This window comes from Rattus rattus, chromosome 3, assembly GCF_011064425.1.
Source record: "Rattus rattus isolate New Zealand chromosome 3, Rrattus_CSIRO_v1, whole genome shotgun sequence".
Taxonomy (NCBI): Eukaryota; Metazoa; Chordata; class Mammalia; order Rodentia; family Muridae; genus Rattus; species Rattus rattus.
Genome location: NC_046156.1, coordinates 54,164,888 through 54,182,456, shown reverse-complemented (window position 1 = coordinate 54,182,456; position 17,569 = coordinate 54,164,888). Strand labels below are relative to the sequence as shown.

At 39.4% G+C, this 17,569-nt stretch overlaps 1 protein-coding gene across 1 annotated transcript in view; it reads left to right on the top strand.

The window, feature by feature from the left end:
* Ptpn22 (protein tyrosine phosphatase non-receptor type 22) overlaps nt 1-17,282 on the top strand; it is a 48,878-nt gene extending 31,596 nt beyond the window's left edge. Inside the window, exons 14-21 of the mRNA XM_032897593.1 lie at nt 728-811; nt 952-1,073; nt 2,431-2,458; nt 8,107-8,184; nt 8,693-8,808; nt 10,496-10,526; nt 14,723-14,800; nt 17,130-17,282. Of these exons, the coding sequence (XP_032753484.1) occupies nt 728-811; nt 952-1,073; nt 2,431-2,458; nt 8,107-8,184; nt 8,693-8,808; nt 10,496-10,526; nt 14,723-14,800; nt 17,130-17,194 (602 nt within the window). The 3' untranslated portion in view covers nt 17,195-17,282. The remainder of the gene's footprint in view (nt 1-727; nt 812-951; nt 1,074-2,430; nt 2,459-8,106; nt 8,185-8,692; nt 8,809-10,495; nt 10,527-14,722; nt 14,801-17,129) is intronic.
* The last annotated feature ends 287 nt before the right edge of the window (nt 17,283-17,569 follow it).

Sequence of the window (17,569 nt, the reverse complement as noted above, 5' to 3'; positions counted from 1 at the left end):
CCGTTCCCAGAAGTTTCTCCCTCTTTCTTCATAAACTATGTCTACTTCTGTAACAAACATCTATAGTTTGGGTTCTGTATAGAATAAAGGAAAGATATTTTGTTCTTGGTTTTTTTTTTTTTTTTTTTTTTAAAGACAGGGTTTCTCTGTGTAGCCCTTGCTGTCCTGGAACTCACTCTGTAGACCTGGCTGGCCTGGAACTCAGAGATCCAATCCACCTGCCTCTGCCTCTCAAGTATGCTGGGATTAAAGGCATGTGCCATCTCTATCCAGCAAAAAAGAATTTTTTAAAAATATCTCCTGCATAAATGTATGTTTAGCTGATGAAAATGTCCTTTTGTGAATTCAATGGAAAGCAAAAGGAGTTCTGGAGAAGATAATCCAAACCATCCTAACGGCAGCTCCATCGAAATGTGTGGGCACACCTGAACCTTTAAATCCAGTAAAGAATTTCAAAGAATAAAATTATTACCTACACGGGGTTGGGGATTTAGCTCAGTGGTAGAGCACTTGCCTAGCAAGCGCAAGGCCCTGGGTTTGGTCCCCAGCTCCGAAAAAAAAAGAAAAAAGAAAAAGAAAAAAAATTATTACCTACAGACTAATTTATTCTTTTTCCTAGAGTAAGCAAATACAAGTCTGTTAAATGTTTATTTAGGGTTAGATTAGAATGTAAGAATCTCCTTTATTCTCCTCAAAAATTGCAATTACATTTCTGTTACTCGGACAGCCACTTCTGCAAGGACAGATGATGAAATCCCCCCGCCACTCCCTGAACGGACACCCGAGTCCTTCATTGTGGCTGAGGCAGCCGGTGAGTACAGTTCAGTAAGTGTGAAGTGCGTGTCCCTTCCCAGGTTCCTTCAGCATTCCGTGTGCTGCTGCTGAGCATACATCCGCCTCCTTTAAGGATAACCCCCTTCCTAAGAACTGGCCACATCTGCTTTCCTGCAGGAGAGCCCTCGCCAAGCCTTACTGAGTCCTTACCTCTAGCGGGAAAATCTGGAGTGTCACTGGAATGCAGGGGAACATCTGAATCGCAGAGCCATGACTTGGTGGGGTTTACGTCAAGCGAGGTTTGAAACTTTTTCTCTGACTCAACTCTTAGTATTCAACAGAATATGGTTTTATTCTACACATTCAAGTTTTTAGACATTTATTTTCCTTTAGGTGTCAGAACGATGTGTGTGTGTGTACACCTGTGTACCGCATGTGTATCTTGTGCCTGCAGAAGTCACAAGAGGGCATGGGATCTTCTGGAACTGGAGTGTGGGATGGTTGTGAGCCGCCATGTGAGTGCTGGGAACTGAACCCAGGTCCCCCGCCAGAGAAACAGATGCTCTCACTGCTGTGCTAGCTCTCCAGACCCTTTTCTTCATCTTGACCACTGCTGCTCTAACTATTAAGTAGATCCTAATGTAAGACAGCATGCTAGGGGATGTGGAGGACAGGAAAGATGTACAAGGCGCACTTCTGACTCTTAAGAAACTTATGTCGGAAGTACAAGATGTGCATATGAATCTTTATGTCTATTATATCAAGATCACATATCAGTGATATGGTAAACGTACAGAGAGTCACAAGACATGGATGCTCTCTCAGGTCGGAAGTAATCAGAAAAGCCCGGTGAAAGGGAAAACATTTGAGATGATTCTTAAAAGACAGTTAGGCAAAAGCACAGCAAATGTTTCATAACTAAACCACTGTAGCCACTTCATGGGCCGATCATCTTAGCAGTGGCATTATAAATGACATACACATATTAGCTAAGATGAGCCACTTGGAGTAATGTTTCCTCATTCTAGAAGAAAAATCTGTGTTCCTGATAATCTGTTATACATTTCTATATATTCTTTGAAACAACTATATAAGTATTGGTTTCAGAGATCAGAAAATTAATCAATCATTTAGAAGTTTCTACAAGGCTGTGGGTGTGGCTTAGTGTTAAGCATTTGCCAAGTGCTGTAAGACTCTAGGTTTAATCCCCAGTACTGAATTAAAAACTAGCTCCTATAATTGCAATGCTGGAAACTTACAATGTTAACATAATGTTGTTACAATTACTATTAATAGTATGCTCAAACATAATGGTCTTTTTATTAACTCACGGAGCAAAGAACAATTAGCCCTTTTCAGTACTGTAAGTAATTACAATTTCAACAGCTTATCTCCAAATAAATTTTTAGGGCAATGCTCTAAATTATGAAGAAATAATTCAGAAGGAGATCAGTTTAGAACTAATTTCCATATGATATGGAACTATGATAATCACTGTCAGAGTGAAGGGCTCCTTTTTATAACTCAGCACAGTTACGAATTAAGAAATACTGCTGTCGCTATAGTTATATGAACTATAATTTTAAAAATGTTATTTATTGCTTCGAGCTTCCATTGTGTTTGTACATATTATTCTTTCACTTGTTTCCTATTTAGAATGTGGAACTCGGAAGTCCCAAATCAGGTAAAGACTTCTCTTGACTTTAGATGACATTTAATCCTAAGGACTAGTGTTGTAAGAACAGATCATTAATAATTCACATCAGGGGGATTCATGGTTCCTGTAATAGCTGCTGCCATCTTGATTTACTTTTGGCTTTCCCAAACTAATAATGTTCATTTTTGTCATGGGCAAAATAAAGGCAGGATCCTTTAAAAAATTATTTCATGGCAACTCTTATAAAGGACAGCATTAACTGGGGTTGGCTTACAGTTAAGAGCTTTAGTTCATGATCATCATGGTATATAAGTAGACATGGTGCTGGAAAAGGGGATGAAGTTTCTACAATTGGATTGACAGCAGGAAGAGAACACTGGGCCTGGCTTGAGGCTCTGAGACCACACCTACTCCAACAAGGCCTTATCTCCTAATAGTGCCACTGTCTCTGGCCTCTGGGGTCCATTTTCATTTAAACCACTACAGACGTTACCGTCTTTCATGATGGTGCAGACTATCAGTTGTGCAGTCTAGCTAGGCATGGTAATAGAGGCATGAAGAGATCACATGTACAACCAGAGAGCAGGGAGAGGACGGCTGTGCTCAGTCCCCTTTCCCCTTTTCATTCAGCCTTGGATCCCAGCCCATGGTATAGTCTTCCCTTCCAACTAACAATCGACAAACTTCCTCAGAGACAAGCCAAGAAGTTCATTTCCATGTTGATTCTAAATCTCACCAACCGGTGGAGAGAATTGAGTTTGAGGCCAACCTGGTATATACTTTAAGACCTTATCTCAAAAAATTCTGAGGGATAGAAAGGAAGAAAAGAAGAGATGAAGGGAAGAAAGGAGGAAAAGAAAAACAGTATGGAGGTTTTTATAAAATTTACTACATGAACCAGAGATCCCACTATTGAGTATATCTGTGAAGGACATGTGGACACATAGACACTTGTACTTACATAGTCACAAAAGCACTCTCCACAATAATTAAGAGACACGGTCTGTATGCCATCAACTTATTCATGGCTTAGAAAATGTGATACCGTTCCGCAAGAAAGAGGATGCAGTTCTGTCATGTCTGACAACACGGATAGGACTGGCGATCACTGTGTTAAATGAAATAAGAAAGGCACAGAAAGACAAGTATTTCATGATCTTCGTCATATGTGGTATATAAAAAAGTCGATCTTACAGACGAGAGAGTAGTGGTTGACAGTTGAAGAGAGACCAGTAAGGCTGCTCACTGGGCACTGAGTTACCAGCAGGAGTAAGGAGAGCTAGTGCGTTGTTACATAGCCCAGAGACTGTTCGAAGCTTTCCACTATTCATTTCTTGAGGTTGTAAAATAGGACTTCTAATTTTTCACTATAAATGATAAGTATTTAAGTAAACATGTTTAACTTGATTTAATATTATAGAATGTATACATGTATTAAAATATATCATTTTCATATCTCATTTTATTACAATTTTGATGTTTTATATAATTTGTCTTAAAAGAATTTGAGTAAACCTGTCACGGTGGCACACATCTCTAATCCCAGCATTTGGGAGTCCGAGGCAGGCTGATCTCTGTGAGTTCAAGGCCAGCCTGGTCTACAAAGCTAGTGCCAAGACAGTCAGTGCTGTTACACAGAGAAAGGCCTCTCATAACCATTTATAATGGAATCTGATGCCCTCTTCTGGCATGTAGGTTTACATGCAGACAGAACATTCATACACATAAAATACACAAAGAAATCTAATTAATAAATTAATGTTTTCATTTTACAGATTTTTTTTCTTTTTTTTCGGAGCTGGGGACCGAAACCAGGGCCTTCATAGATTTTTTACTATTGTTAACAGAGTGATTCTAAACAATTATGTCTGGCACTTAATAAATCCTCTTCATTTTATTTCGTATTGTGAGTGTTTGCCCGCATCTATGTCTATGCATCACATGTGCAGTGCTCAAGGAAGCCAGAAGTGGATGTCGAAGCCGCTGGACTGGAGTTACAGACGGTTGTCAGCTGCCGTGTGGGTGCTGGGGATTGAACCTACATTCTCTGCAAGAGCAGCCAGTGCTCTTAACTGTATTCACTTTTTAAAAACTTGTTATTGTTCTTCTTTTTCCTGAGTTTGCTTATATTATATGCTGAACAAAACTGGGTGACAGCTACTGGGAATACATAGGTACTTTGCATACATTAACATAGTCTGCAGTTTTCATTAGCATATTTATTCATATTATATTACTCAAAATATATGTATATGTGATATTAAAAAGCATGAGCTTTTGGAGCAGTCTATAATCTGAAACCACCAATCTGCTGAGAATTACCACACTATATAACCTTAATTAAAGAATATACTTTCTGAGGGCTGGGCATGGTGGTATATGCCTTTAATCCCAGCACTTAGGAGGTAAGGTCAGGTAGATCTCTGTGAGCTCAAGGCTTACCTAGGCTATATAGCAAATTCTAAGCCATTAGGGGCTAAATACTGAATCCCAGTCTCAAAAAGCAAACTAATTTTCTAAGACAGGCATGGTGCCTCACATCTGTAACTCCAAGCACTTAGGAAGCTGGGGCAGAACTGCTGAAAGTTCAGGGTTACTCTTGATTAGAGAGTAAGACCCTGTTTCAATAAAACAACAAAAACCCCATGTGTTTGGGGCTGTAGAGATTGATGGTGTAGTGGGTGAGAGCACTGGCTGTTCTTCCAGAGGTCCCAGGCGCACGCGCGCACACACGCACGCACACACACACACACACACACACACACACACACACACACACGCACGCACGCACGCACACACACACACACACACACACACACACACACACACACAGCGCACACACACACACACACACACACACACACACACGCACACACACACACGCACACACACGCACGCACGCACGCACGCACGCACACGCACACACACACACACACACACACACACACACACACACACACACACACACACACACGACACGCCATTGTCCTTAGTCACTGCTCTATGGCTGTGAAGAGACACCATAGGCAACTCTTATACAAGAAAGCATTTAACTGAGGGCTGGCTTATAGGTACAGAGGGTTAGTCTCATTATCATGGTGGAAGCTGGGAGCATGGCCACACGCAAGGTGCTAGAGCACTAGATGAGAGCTACATCCTGATCCATAGGCAAGAGAGGGAGGGGGGGGAGAGGGGGGAGAGAGGGGAGAGAGGGAGGGAGAGGGAGGGAGAGGGAGAGAGAGGCAGGGAGAGGGAGGGAGAGAGAGGGAGGGAGAGAGAGGGAGAGGGAGGGAGAGAGAACGAACCTGGCGCTTGGGCTTTTAAAACCTTCAATCCTGGCCCTAGTGACACATCACCTCCAACAAAGCCAAATCTTCTCCAACAAGGCCACACCTCCTAATCCATCCTAAACAGTTCAACTGGGGACTAAGAGTGCAAATATATGAGCCTGCGGGGTTCCATACTCATTCAGACACAGGCAAGACACTCATATACATAAAATAAACAAATCTTTAAAAATACATATTTTTTAAATTCTTTAAATTGTTGATTTTCTCATTTATAAAATGTGGTTCATATAACCCCTTTATTGATTTTTTTTTGTGTGTGAAAATTGAGATAATACAATAGTTTTTAGCACAGTGTCACCAAATAACCTTCATTAAATGTCTTCCAGAAACTAGGATAGGCAGGATACACACACACACACACACACACACACACACACACACACACACACACACACACACGTACTTTTCCTATTTATTTATTATTTTGAGACAAGTTTAGCCATGTAGCAGCCAGGTTGGCCTTAAACTTTCCATCCTCCTGCCTCTGGACACCAGTATGGGCAGCTAAAATATACCATTAATATGCTTATATGCTTATATTCAAGTTGGGTGAATAAAATTAATACCCACGTGGAATCATTATTTGGTCATCTATGTGGCACTAACTATAATCAGCAGGATTGTGGAAAAAACAGGATAGTATTACTGGAGTGATTAGAGAAGCCTTTACTCATCAGAAGAACAGTTTTGGAAAATTTAGAAAGAGAAGAAGGAAATTACAGAAGAAATGAGAAGCCTAAGGAGACATGTTAGGCAAGTGTTCATACATGTTAGGTAAGTGTTCATACATGTTAGGCAAGTGTTCATACATGTTAGGTAAGTGTTCATACATGTTAGGCAAGTGTTCCAGCATTGAGCTTCTCTCCAGCTGGCGACGAGGTTATCGTCACTGCCGTAGAGGTTCAAACTTGTAAAGTATAGAAGATCAGTTTAGGAAGCAAGGTTTTGAAGGATTAAGGCTAGCCAGAAGACGGTGACCTGGCAGGTCCAAGTTACCGGCTGGCTTACTAAACACCTTGGAAGCAAGCCTCCATTTCTCAGAGCACCGCGGAGCCAGACCTCCTGCTTGTGGACCAGAGACGTATATGAACACTGTGGCTGCAGAGATTCAGATTCTCAGCCTATGTGGTGTCCTCCATCTGCCTCAGAAATGCCTTTTCAGCCTGGCATTTCTGCAGTGGTGCATGTCTTTGACTCCAGAGCTTGGGAGGGAGAGGCAGGCAGATCTCGGTGAGTTCCAAGCCAGCTTGGTCTACACAGTGCATTCCAGGACAGCCGGGGCCTCAGTGAGATCCTGTCTCAAAAAAAAAAAAGTCTTTTTGTAGTCAGCTTAGATGTGGCTTGCTTACTGCACATTGCATTTTTACTTCTCCTAATGCCTGTAACAGTTCTTCCTTTTTTGTATTTTCTTACCCTGTTCATTTGCTGAGAGAACACATTATTGGTCCTAAAGGACAATTCTGAATTTAATGAATTGTATTTTCATGACTAATTTAATAGATTCTCTTATTCTTTAAAATTTTTCCATAAAATAAATTATATCTAGAACCTTGGTAAAATTCATTTCCAGTTTCTTCAGAAGAATACATCTGTGAGTTTTTAAGTTTTTGATGAGTAATGGGGCTCTTTGGCCAACAGAGCAGAAAGCTACACTTTTGAGACTGTGGTCATTATTGAAGTAACTTTTTTACGTTGTGTGATGGTTCATTTCATTGTTGCTATGTCCACCCCAGGAGATGGAGGCCCTGAAAGGCATCAAATGCACCAAAGCTTTGTGCCAGCTGGACATGGTAGAGACAGCTGTAACCTGTGTTCAGATCCTTTTTAATTTGGAAGTTGGGCTGGTTAGCTGGACAGGATCTGGAATCCTCTAGGAAGGTGCACCTGTAAGGGACTATTTTGATTTGCTAGCTTTTGGACATGCCTATGAGGAATTATCTTGATTAGGTTGAGGTTAGAAGACTTCCCCTTCCCCGTCGTGGTTAGCACTAATTCCTTGGAGCGGAGTCTCAGACAGAATAGAAAGAGCTCAGGCTGGGGAGTACCAGCGTCCCTGCTTTCTGAGCATGAGTGCCGTGTGAGCAGCTGAGCTTGAGCTCCTGCCGGCACGACTACCCACGACAATGTTATACCCAGGGACTGCGCTAATATAAGCTCCTCTCTTTAAGTTGCTCTTGTCAGGCTGTGCAACAGGAAGGTAACTAAGACAGAGGTTGCAGGCCAAAATGGACGAACAACAAGAATTGCAGAGCCACAGAACAGACCCTAACCAACTTTAGTTGGTGGATTTCTTTGCTTTGTCATATATTTACTCTCTGTTTACAGATCAACATCAGGATGGTTCTCCTCCACCTCCACTCCCAGAAAGGACTCTGGAGTCCTTCTTTCTTGCTGACGAGGACTGTAAGTTGGCGTTTATCCCAGGTGTTAGAAGGTTTAAAATGGGGGAAAATGTGTTAGTTCATGTCTGTGATCTCAGCACTTGAGAGGCAAATACAAGAGGATTGGGAATTCCAGGCCATCGTTAGCCACATAGTTTAAGGACAGCCTAAGCTGTGTGAGACCCTGTCCCATAAGAACAAAGACCAGGCTGAGCATGGTGGTTTGCTGGGAGGCAGAGGCAGATATCTGTGAGTGGCAGGCCAGCCAGGGCTACACAATGCCTAAACAACAAAACAAAGCAAAAAAAAAAAAAAAAAAAAAAAAAAAAAACCCAAAAACCAACAAAAATTAAGTACAAAAAAGTCCTACATGGAAAGGTATAAAGAATGATTAAATAAAGAGTGAATTCTAAAGCCTATGATATATAGTGAAAAGTGGTCAAACATGTAGGCCAAGCCTGAATCTACACTATATTTAAGTCACAGGCTTAAGAAACTATACAACAAAAACCTTTTTCTTTTTTGTTAAGGTATACAGGCCCAACCCATGAAACCTTCCTCTATTAGCTATCCTGAAACCACAGAGATCTCCACATCTTCTAAGCAAACATTGAAGACCCCAGGAAAAAGTTTCACAAGGAGCAAGGTAAGATAAGAGATTTAGAAAACACCCCAGAGTTCTCCTTGTTACTGGTTTTCTCTCCACAGCATTAAGACCGAAAATTAGGCTAAGCATGTTTACTAAACTGAGTTTTGCTCTCACACAGTCAAAAGCAATAAAAAGCAAATATATGCAATGAATGAGAGTAATTACAGTTACATGTTAGTATATGAGAACAAGTGCATTAATGTAGAGAAGGTGTATATCTATATATATTCATATATCATCATGAAGTATCTCAAATCAAGGGATAGGGTTGGATTATTTCATAATTGTTAGTGGGTTGAGAATGTGGCTCAGTTAGCAGATTGCTTGCCTGAAGCCTGGGGTTTGACCTAGGAATGGTGGTGCGTGTCTGTAATCCCCATATTGCAATATTTGAGAGGTGGAGGCAGGAGTATTAGAAGTTTAAGACCAGGCTGGGATACATGAGACCATGTCTCAAAAAATGTTGTTCTAAATATATAATAATGTAGAAAAAATTTAGGATCTATAATTCACATCTACATTAGGATAAAATATAGATAGCTAAAAGCTTTAAATGTTAAAATGTGTACATACACATAAAACTACTAAAAAGGAACTGGAGTGATGGTTCAGAAATTAAGAGCACTGACTGCTCTTTCAGAGAACCCGAGTTCAATTCCCAGTACCTACATGGTGGATCTTAACTGTCTTTAGCCCTGGTTCCAGGGCATCTGATGTGCTGCTGTCTCCGTGGTCACCAGGCATATACATGGTGCATAGCTATATACTTAGGTAAAACCTCTGTACACATAAAATAATGAATCAATCAAAACCTAAAATAAAAAACAGCTTCCCGGGGGTTGGGGATTTAGCTCAGTGGTAGAGCGCTTGCCTAGGAAGCGCAAGGCCCTGGGTTCGGTCCCCAGCTCCGAAAAAAAGAACAACAAAAAAAACAGCTTCCCAAACGACTCAACAGCAACTATTTTTAAAAACCCTAAGTTACAAGAGTACTTTTTGTTAAGATAGTTTTGTAGCATGTGTGGCCTTTGTGACTATAACAGTCCAGACACAGTGAGGAAGAGGACACATGCAGCCCACTAAATGAAACAAAATGTCTGCTTAGTGAAGGAAAAATCAAAGACAAAGAGCAGACTGGAGAGGAGGATGCCGGCGGCAGGCACTCCAGTCAGAGAGTTTGTCTAATACATGATAGGTTGCTAGAAATTCATAACTATAAAGTAAAATTGGGCAAAAAGTCTGTGACTGCAAAGCAAAGCAACCGTCAAAGGCTGTTGCCCGTTTTGAGTGCTCCCAGTAGAGGGAGTGAAGGCTTGCCATAGTTACCCCTGGAGTCTTGACAGAACCGGCTCTAGGTACTCACTAAGACACACATGGTCAGGGGTTGGGGATTTACTCTCAGTGGTAGAGAACTGGAAGCAAGGCCCTGGGTTCGGTCCCCAGCTCCGGAAAAAAAAAGAATCAAAAAAAAAAAAAAAAAAAAAAAAAAAGACACACATGGTCAGACAAATGCAAGATAGAGTCAAATGGTGGCTTTGTATTGAATTAGATGGAAGATGAAGACGGATTGCAGTTTCATGGCAATAATTAAGGAAGCCAATCCTGTTAAGTCTGTATTTCTAGTTGATTAAGGCATTTTGAAACTTAGAGGAAAAACATTAACTTTCTCCTCTCTTCACTTCCACAGAGTTTGAAGATTTTCCGAAATATGAAAAAAAGTAAGCTCATTTGTACTTATTTTTTTTTAGAATGTATCTAAAAAAAATCAAAGTTACACCATTTTTAGTATGAAAAAGGATAACATTATCATTCCCTAACAGAGCTTCAGAAGGGACCCGGGGGTCAGAGTGGTCACACAGGCCTTGGCTTGCTGGGCTCCACCAGCCTAGCATTAGGTAGGGGTGCTGTTTACAGACAGAAGAATAACCAGTGCAATCCTCCCCTTTACATGATGCTTAGATGTAAACACGTTACTTAAAACTCCTAACAGTCTAACCTTAGCTATGCTTTCTCTGAAAACAGTAACAGCAAAGCATATTGTGAGCCAAATGTGTGGATTTAAGGAAACATTTCCATTTTTACAAGTATTACCAGGAGTAAAAAGTCTGTTGCTTACTCTTTTTTCTGTATTGTAATGAAAATAAAAGCCCACAGGCTCATTAAACTTTTGGAAATTCTCTTAGCTATCTTACTTACAATTCCAAGCTCTATAAACTACGATGACATGACTCTTAGCAATCCGATCGACTTAGTTATTAGGGAGCTAGTGGTACAATGGGGAGGAACAAGGAACACCACGGAAACTTTCTCAAGCAAAGTCGGGTGGATGGTCCAGCGTACTTTATCCTCCTACCTCCTCTGTCTTCCCAAACTCCAGGTTCTCAATGTAGCTGCCAGCATCACCATCACACCTGGTCTCTGGAAGGATCTCTCAGCCATTGTAGCTGAAGGCTGGTTAGGAAACAAGCATTCTCCCCAAGGATCAGTCAAGAATTTTCACATTTCAAGAGACAATTACAGTAACAGGGAAAATTACGTAGACAAAAGACAAACGCGTGATCCACTTGGATAGTCAGCCAAAGGTTCATTAGCTTAAGACTAATGAACCCAAGACTCCTTTTCTTTCTCTAGATCCAATAATATTTGGGGGATATCAAAGAAGCAGTAATTTCAGGTAGATTTATGTTGGCAGCTCTTTGGGATATGGCAAGAGACCAAGCCTTCTTTTTGTAAGTAAACTCTCAGGGCATCCTCTGAATGTAGGCTGGACTGTATTTTTGGCTACTTTGATTCTAAGTTCTTTAGCTGCTAAGAAGAGCATGGAGCTTTCAAACTGCCCCTGAGGCTTAGACATGCATTACCTTAGCCTTGTATACTTGTCCCCACCCCTTCCAGATGTTCATGACACCAGAATGACCCATGTTCATCCCCAATCTGAATATCTTAGTAGTCTGCAGTTAAATTCTTAATGAAAATAGCATTTTTATCTGTTATTTTTGAGCTAGCATTTTGGTCTGCTTTCTTTCTATGAATGCTTGTCAAATATCTGTTATTTAGACAATGTGGAAGGCACCTTGTATATGGTGGTCAACAGAGACAATACTAGCTTTTAGGATTTTGTGCAACTCAAGTTTAGTGAGGAATTCAGAAATTAAGCAAGTTAGCCTCCAAGTATATACATAACAACATTGTGATAGATTTATTAAAGAAAACAAGAGTAATTGTGAAAGAATGAAAAAAGAGGTAAGGTGAGGCTGGAAGGATGGGAGAGTAGTAGTTACACCCTTACTGGGCTTGTTAAGGAGAGTTTAAGTGCAACGAGACACCAGAAGAGGGTTTTACACAGAGACGTTATACACTATTTTATTCTGGCTGCCGTATGTGGAGAGTGGATTGTACATGACAAGAATGGAAGTTGTCAGCCATGACATCCAGTGGTGCCTACTTTTAATGGGGAAAATTTAAGCAAATTTTGTTAGTGTGGTGTGTGTGTGTGTGTGTGTGTGTGTGTGTGTGTGTGTGTACCTGTATAATGGGGGCACAAGTCTCAACTTGCATATGGAGGTCAGAGGACAACATTGTAGCGTTGGTTTTCCCTTCTACCTTTACATGAGCACCAAGGAACAAACTCAGGTTCTCAGACTTACACAGCAAACTCCTTTACCAGCTGAACCCTAGTGGGAAATTTTAATTGTTCAGAAATACTAGAGTTGCAAGTGACAAAAATCCTAATTTAGGGTAACTGGATCATAAGAGAAGCATTTCTTATTGTCTTGCAACTAAGAATTCAAATAACTCATTAAGTAGCTAACCCTTATTCCACAGAACTTGGTTTCATTCTTATGTATGTGTGTGTGCCTGTGTGCACATATGTATGCACAAATGTGGCCGGAGGTCGAGGTCAGGCATCTTCCTCCACCATGTTTCTTGTTTTTCAGACAGGGTCTTTCATTGAACTGAGAGCTTATTAATGGGCTCAACTAGCTGGTCAGTAAGCACCAGGGCTCCTATTACCTTCATTTCCCATATGCTAAGATTATAGCTCTGTGACTGCCATTCCTGGCTTTTTACCTGGGCCCTGAGCCTGAGCTCAGTTTCTCAAACTTGCTCAGCAAGCATTTCACCAATGAGCGATCTCTCCAGTCCCGGTTTTGTTTTACTTTATAAGCTTACGTATAGGCAGATTTTTTTTACCATGTGGTTTTACGCTTATGATGGAAAGAATTAGCCTTTTCCTGGTCGTTTAAGCAACAGTGTGATGACTAGTGTAAATTGGCCGGATGTTGGCCTGGTTCATTTGTCCCTGCCTGAATAAATTCTTAACAATATATTTAACATTCCAATTAGGCATGAGAACCATGTCTTATATTTAGCCACATAGTTACATGTGGTCACTGATTACCTATTAATGCGATCAGACTTACACACATCTGGTGTGACCATGCCAACGTACTAACAATGGAACCCAGCCTGAGTTATTAGTCATCTCATTATCCTACAGGTAGAAATAGTTCCACTTGATGTATGGAAACTGAAAATCGGGGAGGATGTAAAGGAAACATTTAGGTTGTTTTACATGTTGAGAAGGCAGCATGAATAACAATAAGTAAGATACAATAGGTAAGATATCAGTTCTTTCTGATATATGTTTGTCCATCTTTGCTGCCTTTGTTGAAAGAAAGGAAGGAGGGAGGGAAGGAAGGAAGAATGAATGAATGAATATTTCTCTTTGGGACAAATACTGTCTCTCAGTTCCCATGTAGAGATCACTGACACTGAGCTCCCATGTAGAGATCACTAAGTTCCCATGTAGAGATCATTGATATCCTTGCACATCTCTACCTTCATCCAGCTGTGTTCATGTCTGTCCTCAGCTCCTTGCCCGGTTCTTAACACACAGGATTTAGTAAGGGTGCATTTAATTGGAACTGACTGAAATCTACGATGTAATCTAGAGGTTCATACTCAAGTATCTTCCAGAAAGGAAATGTTTTAGTTGTTTCTAGAAGACTAATATTTGTAAACACATATGTGCAGTTCTCACATTGTGTTTTGAAATGTTAAGAACAACAACAAAAAAAAAGCTAGGCAGTAATTTCTCTTTATTTATAAGCTGTTTTTGAGAAAGTTTATATAAACTTGAGAAATCTTTATTCCTGTAAGACCATGCACATGTCAATTGTAGACCCAGTTTTACAAAATTCCTTTTAAAACTGGGCAAGGATATATATATATATATATATATATATATATATATTAAGGTGTTAGGAATATATGTATTTTTTAGGCCTACACATAGTAAATAAAATAGCAAACCAAGAAATATAGCAATGCCTTTGAGAGACCATGGCCCTAACTTAGAATTATCTATGAGGAAAAATGGATGGAAAGTAAAGGAGACTTAGGAGTTGAGGGAAATATAAGAAAAACCTCAGCTTGGCATAGATGAATTAATGTGAGACATTGAGAGAGTATGAAGACTTATTAGAGGACAAAAGAGTATTATGGGGCAAAGATAAACTTGAAAGCCAAATGTGAGTCCTAAAGTAATGGATTTGTGATTCATCATTTCCTTGGTTTTGCAAAGAAAATAAATCTTGCTGGGTATGGTTGTTCAGGTCTGTAATCCCAGTAGTTGGGAAGCCGAGGTAGGAGGAGTACCACAAGTTTAAGGCCAGTATTGGAAATACAATGAATTTATGCCTGCATACTGAGACCTTTCCCCCTCTCCGTATCATAATTATAATATAAAATATAATATCAACCATTTGAACACTTTTAATATGATACCAATATATTTATTTTGGAGTATGTTCTGGAGGAAATGTTTAATTTCAGTAATCATGCAAGCAAATGAATGGTAATCTGAATCTCTTGTCAGTCTTTACCCTACATATTTTTCCTCTGGTTACAGGTGTTTGTAATTCTCCCTCACCAAGCAAGCCTACAGAATGTGTTCAGCCAAAAAATTCCAGCTCCTTTCTGAATTTTGGTATGTGTATTATTTTATAGCAGAGTTAAATATATATATATATATATATATCTGGATCTGAAGAGATGGCTCAGTGATTAAGAGCACTGGTTATTCTTCCAGAGGACCCAGGTTCAATTCTAAGCACTCACAGCATAGTGGCTCACTGCATCTGTAACTCCAGTTTCAGAAGAGCTGATGCCCCCGCTTGCCTGGGCAGGGACTGCGAGCACAGACAGACTGAAGGCAAAACATCGACACACATAGAAGGAATTATTTTATATAAATTTTAAATACATTTAATTTTTATTGAAATGAAATTTAAAAATTTAAAATTGTAGGAGAGATTAGAAAATGTAAGACTGCAAAGGAAGAAGCAAGAAACAGAGAACAGCCTGTTACTATGGTCTTTTTCTCATTTTGAGAAAATGTTTACTATAAATGCTCTATTATCTATAAAACTTGGCTTGCATTTCATTCACTCCATGATTCAATGGTTACAATTGAAACATTAAGATTTGGTTGGATGTTGGTGGCATGTGCCTTTAATCCCAGCACTTGGGAAGCAGAGGCAGGCAGATCTCAGAGTTTGAGGCCAGCCTGGACTATAGAGTGAATTCCAGGACAGCAAGGGCTAACCAGAGAAAACCCTCCTTCAAAAAACCAGAAAAAAAGTTAAAATTTATATGAAATTAGTTTAAAACATTCAATGGAGCATTGTGTAAACTATGAAAAAACGTGCAACTTTGCCTTGGCTACAAAAGTTTTCTGAGTCCGTCTTTTCTCTAAATCACTTGAGCGATGTACGGATCATCTGACTTTACTTTGTGTGGCCCTGAAATAAACCTACATCCATGTTGCTTCTTCTCAAACATGCCTAGATTTCAAAAGTTTGCAGACTTGAACGCACTCAAACATTTCTTAAAAATTTTAAGAATATGTTACTTAAACCCCCTACCCCAAGGGGTCAGGTTTCTTTCTCTTGAGTTGACGCGTGTGCAGAAAACAGTAGTGCACAACTGTTCTAAAGTACTAGGAATTAGCTGGTGAATCAGATCAGATATGGGTATCTGAAACTGTAGTTGTTCTAAGTGAGGCTATAACAGGTCCTCACCTCTCTGCACAGCGTATTGGCTATAGTTAAGGTAACTGCACTGAGGAGATGATGTCAATGTGTAACTACTTCATCTGAATATTTTCCTTCTCCTTATTATCAAAGGAGTAAAATTTATATGAACTAGGCTCTGTATACCTCACCAACTTTTAAAATTACTAGTTAATAAATATCAGAGGTTTCTTCCAGTTCTGGCATATAGGTATGTATGTGTGTGTTTGTATGTGTGTATCTGTGTTTGTATGTTTATGTGTGTGCTTGTATGTGTGTGAGTATATGTGTATATATGTATATATGAGAATCTTGCAGTGCTTGTTTGGCTGGCCTTGAACTTGTGGTCCTCCTGGCTTAACTTCCTGTGTGCTTGGATTATAAGTAGTTGCCACCATTCCTGGCCTTCTACAGTTTTGTTTTTAGATTTAAATTTAGTCGTAAACATCAGCAGTTACTATGGAAGGGGATGAAATTCAAGGATTAGAAAGATCTTTGAGTTTTTCGTTTTCTGTTCTCCCTCTTTCAAACCCTTCGTTTTTAAATTTAAGGCACCAAAGTTGCTAAGTGTAAGGTACTTTGAGAATCTACCACAATCGAGACATAATAGCTTTTATTTCATATGATATGAAAGATTTCCTTATTCTTCTTTGTGGAGGCAAGGGAGGTGAATTTCAGGAAGAAAAGTAATTATAACTCATCTAGAACCATTTCTTTTCAGGATTATTTTGTAGTTTCTAAGTTTTAAAAACAATGATTTAGTAAACTCAGGAATTTCTGTGCTACATAGATACAGAACTAGATTTAATAATACCACAGAAATATTATTGCTTAATTTTATAAAAGTTAAATTTGTTTTGTGATCAGTGGGTGAATGAAACAGATAAACAGTGCTATATACTCAATTTTTACAGGCTACTATAATCAGGGTTCTTCATACAGTTAGTTAATTCATACTCTTAGTTAATCTGTAAGTGCTCTAAGTTTATTAGTAGTATTATCTGGGTTGGAGGTGTGGCCTAGTGGCAGAATACTTGTCTAGCCTATGCAAGGCCATAGTTTGATCCCCACTACAAGAACAATGTTTTATTTTCATTTAATCTTTAATTACGACAATACCTTAATAGTCTATTACTAAACTGATTAAAGATGGTACTTAACTTTTTTAATGCTATGCTCTAAAATTCAAGTATTCATTTCTGTGTAAAAGTATCTGTTTTCATTCAGTTTTATTTTTGTCCCCAGGTTTTGGAACTCGTTTTTCAAAACCCAAAGGACCAAGGAACCCACCATCAACTTGGAATATTTAACAACCTCCGGATTTATAAGAATATTTGTTAAAATTGTGCCTGCAAATAAAGCTACTAGAATACTGCTAGAATAATATCTGTAATGATGACATATTGTCAGTAGTTTTGAAGAGGAAAGCAGTATGTGGAAACTTCCAGCAATCATGTATTTTCATATTCCTTCTGTTTTATTGGGAACTGCCAATATAGTTTGTACTTCAGTTTATGTTTCAAAGTGTATTTATTTTTCATTTTTGGAAGTTATATTTTACTTTCTCTCTCTCTCTAAATTTTCTACAAATATTAATTTTTGTTTTGGGATGATGTTTCCTCCTGCCAGAGCCTTTGGAGGGCTGGGATAACCAGCACACAAGCCCAGCATAAACATTAATTTCA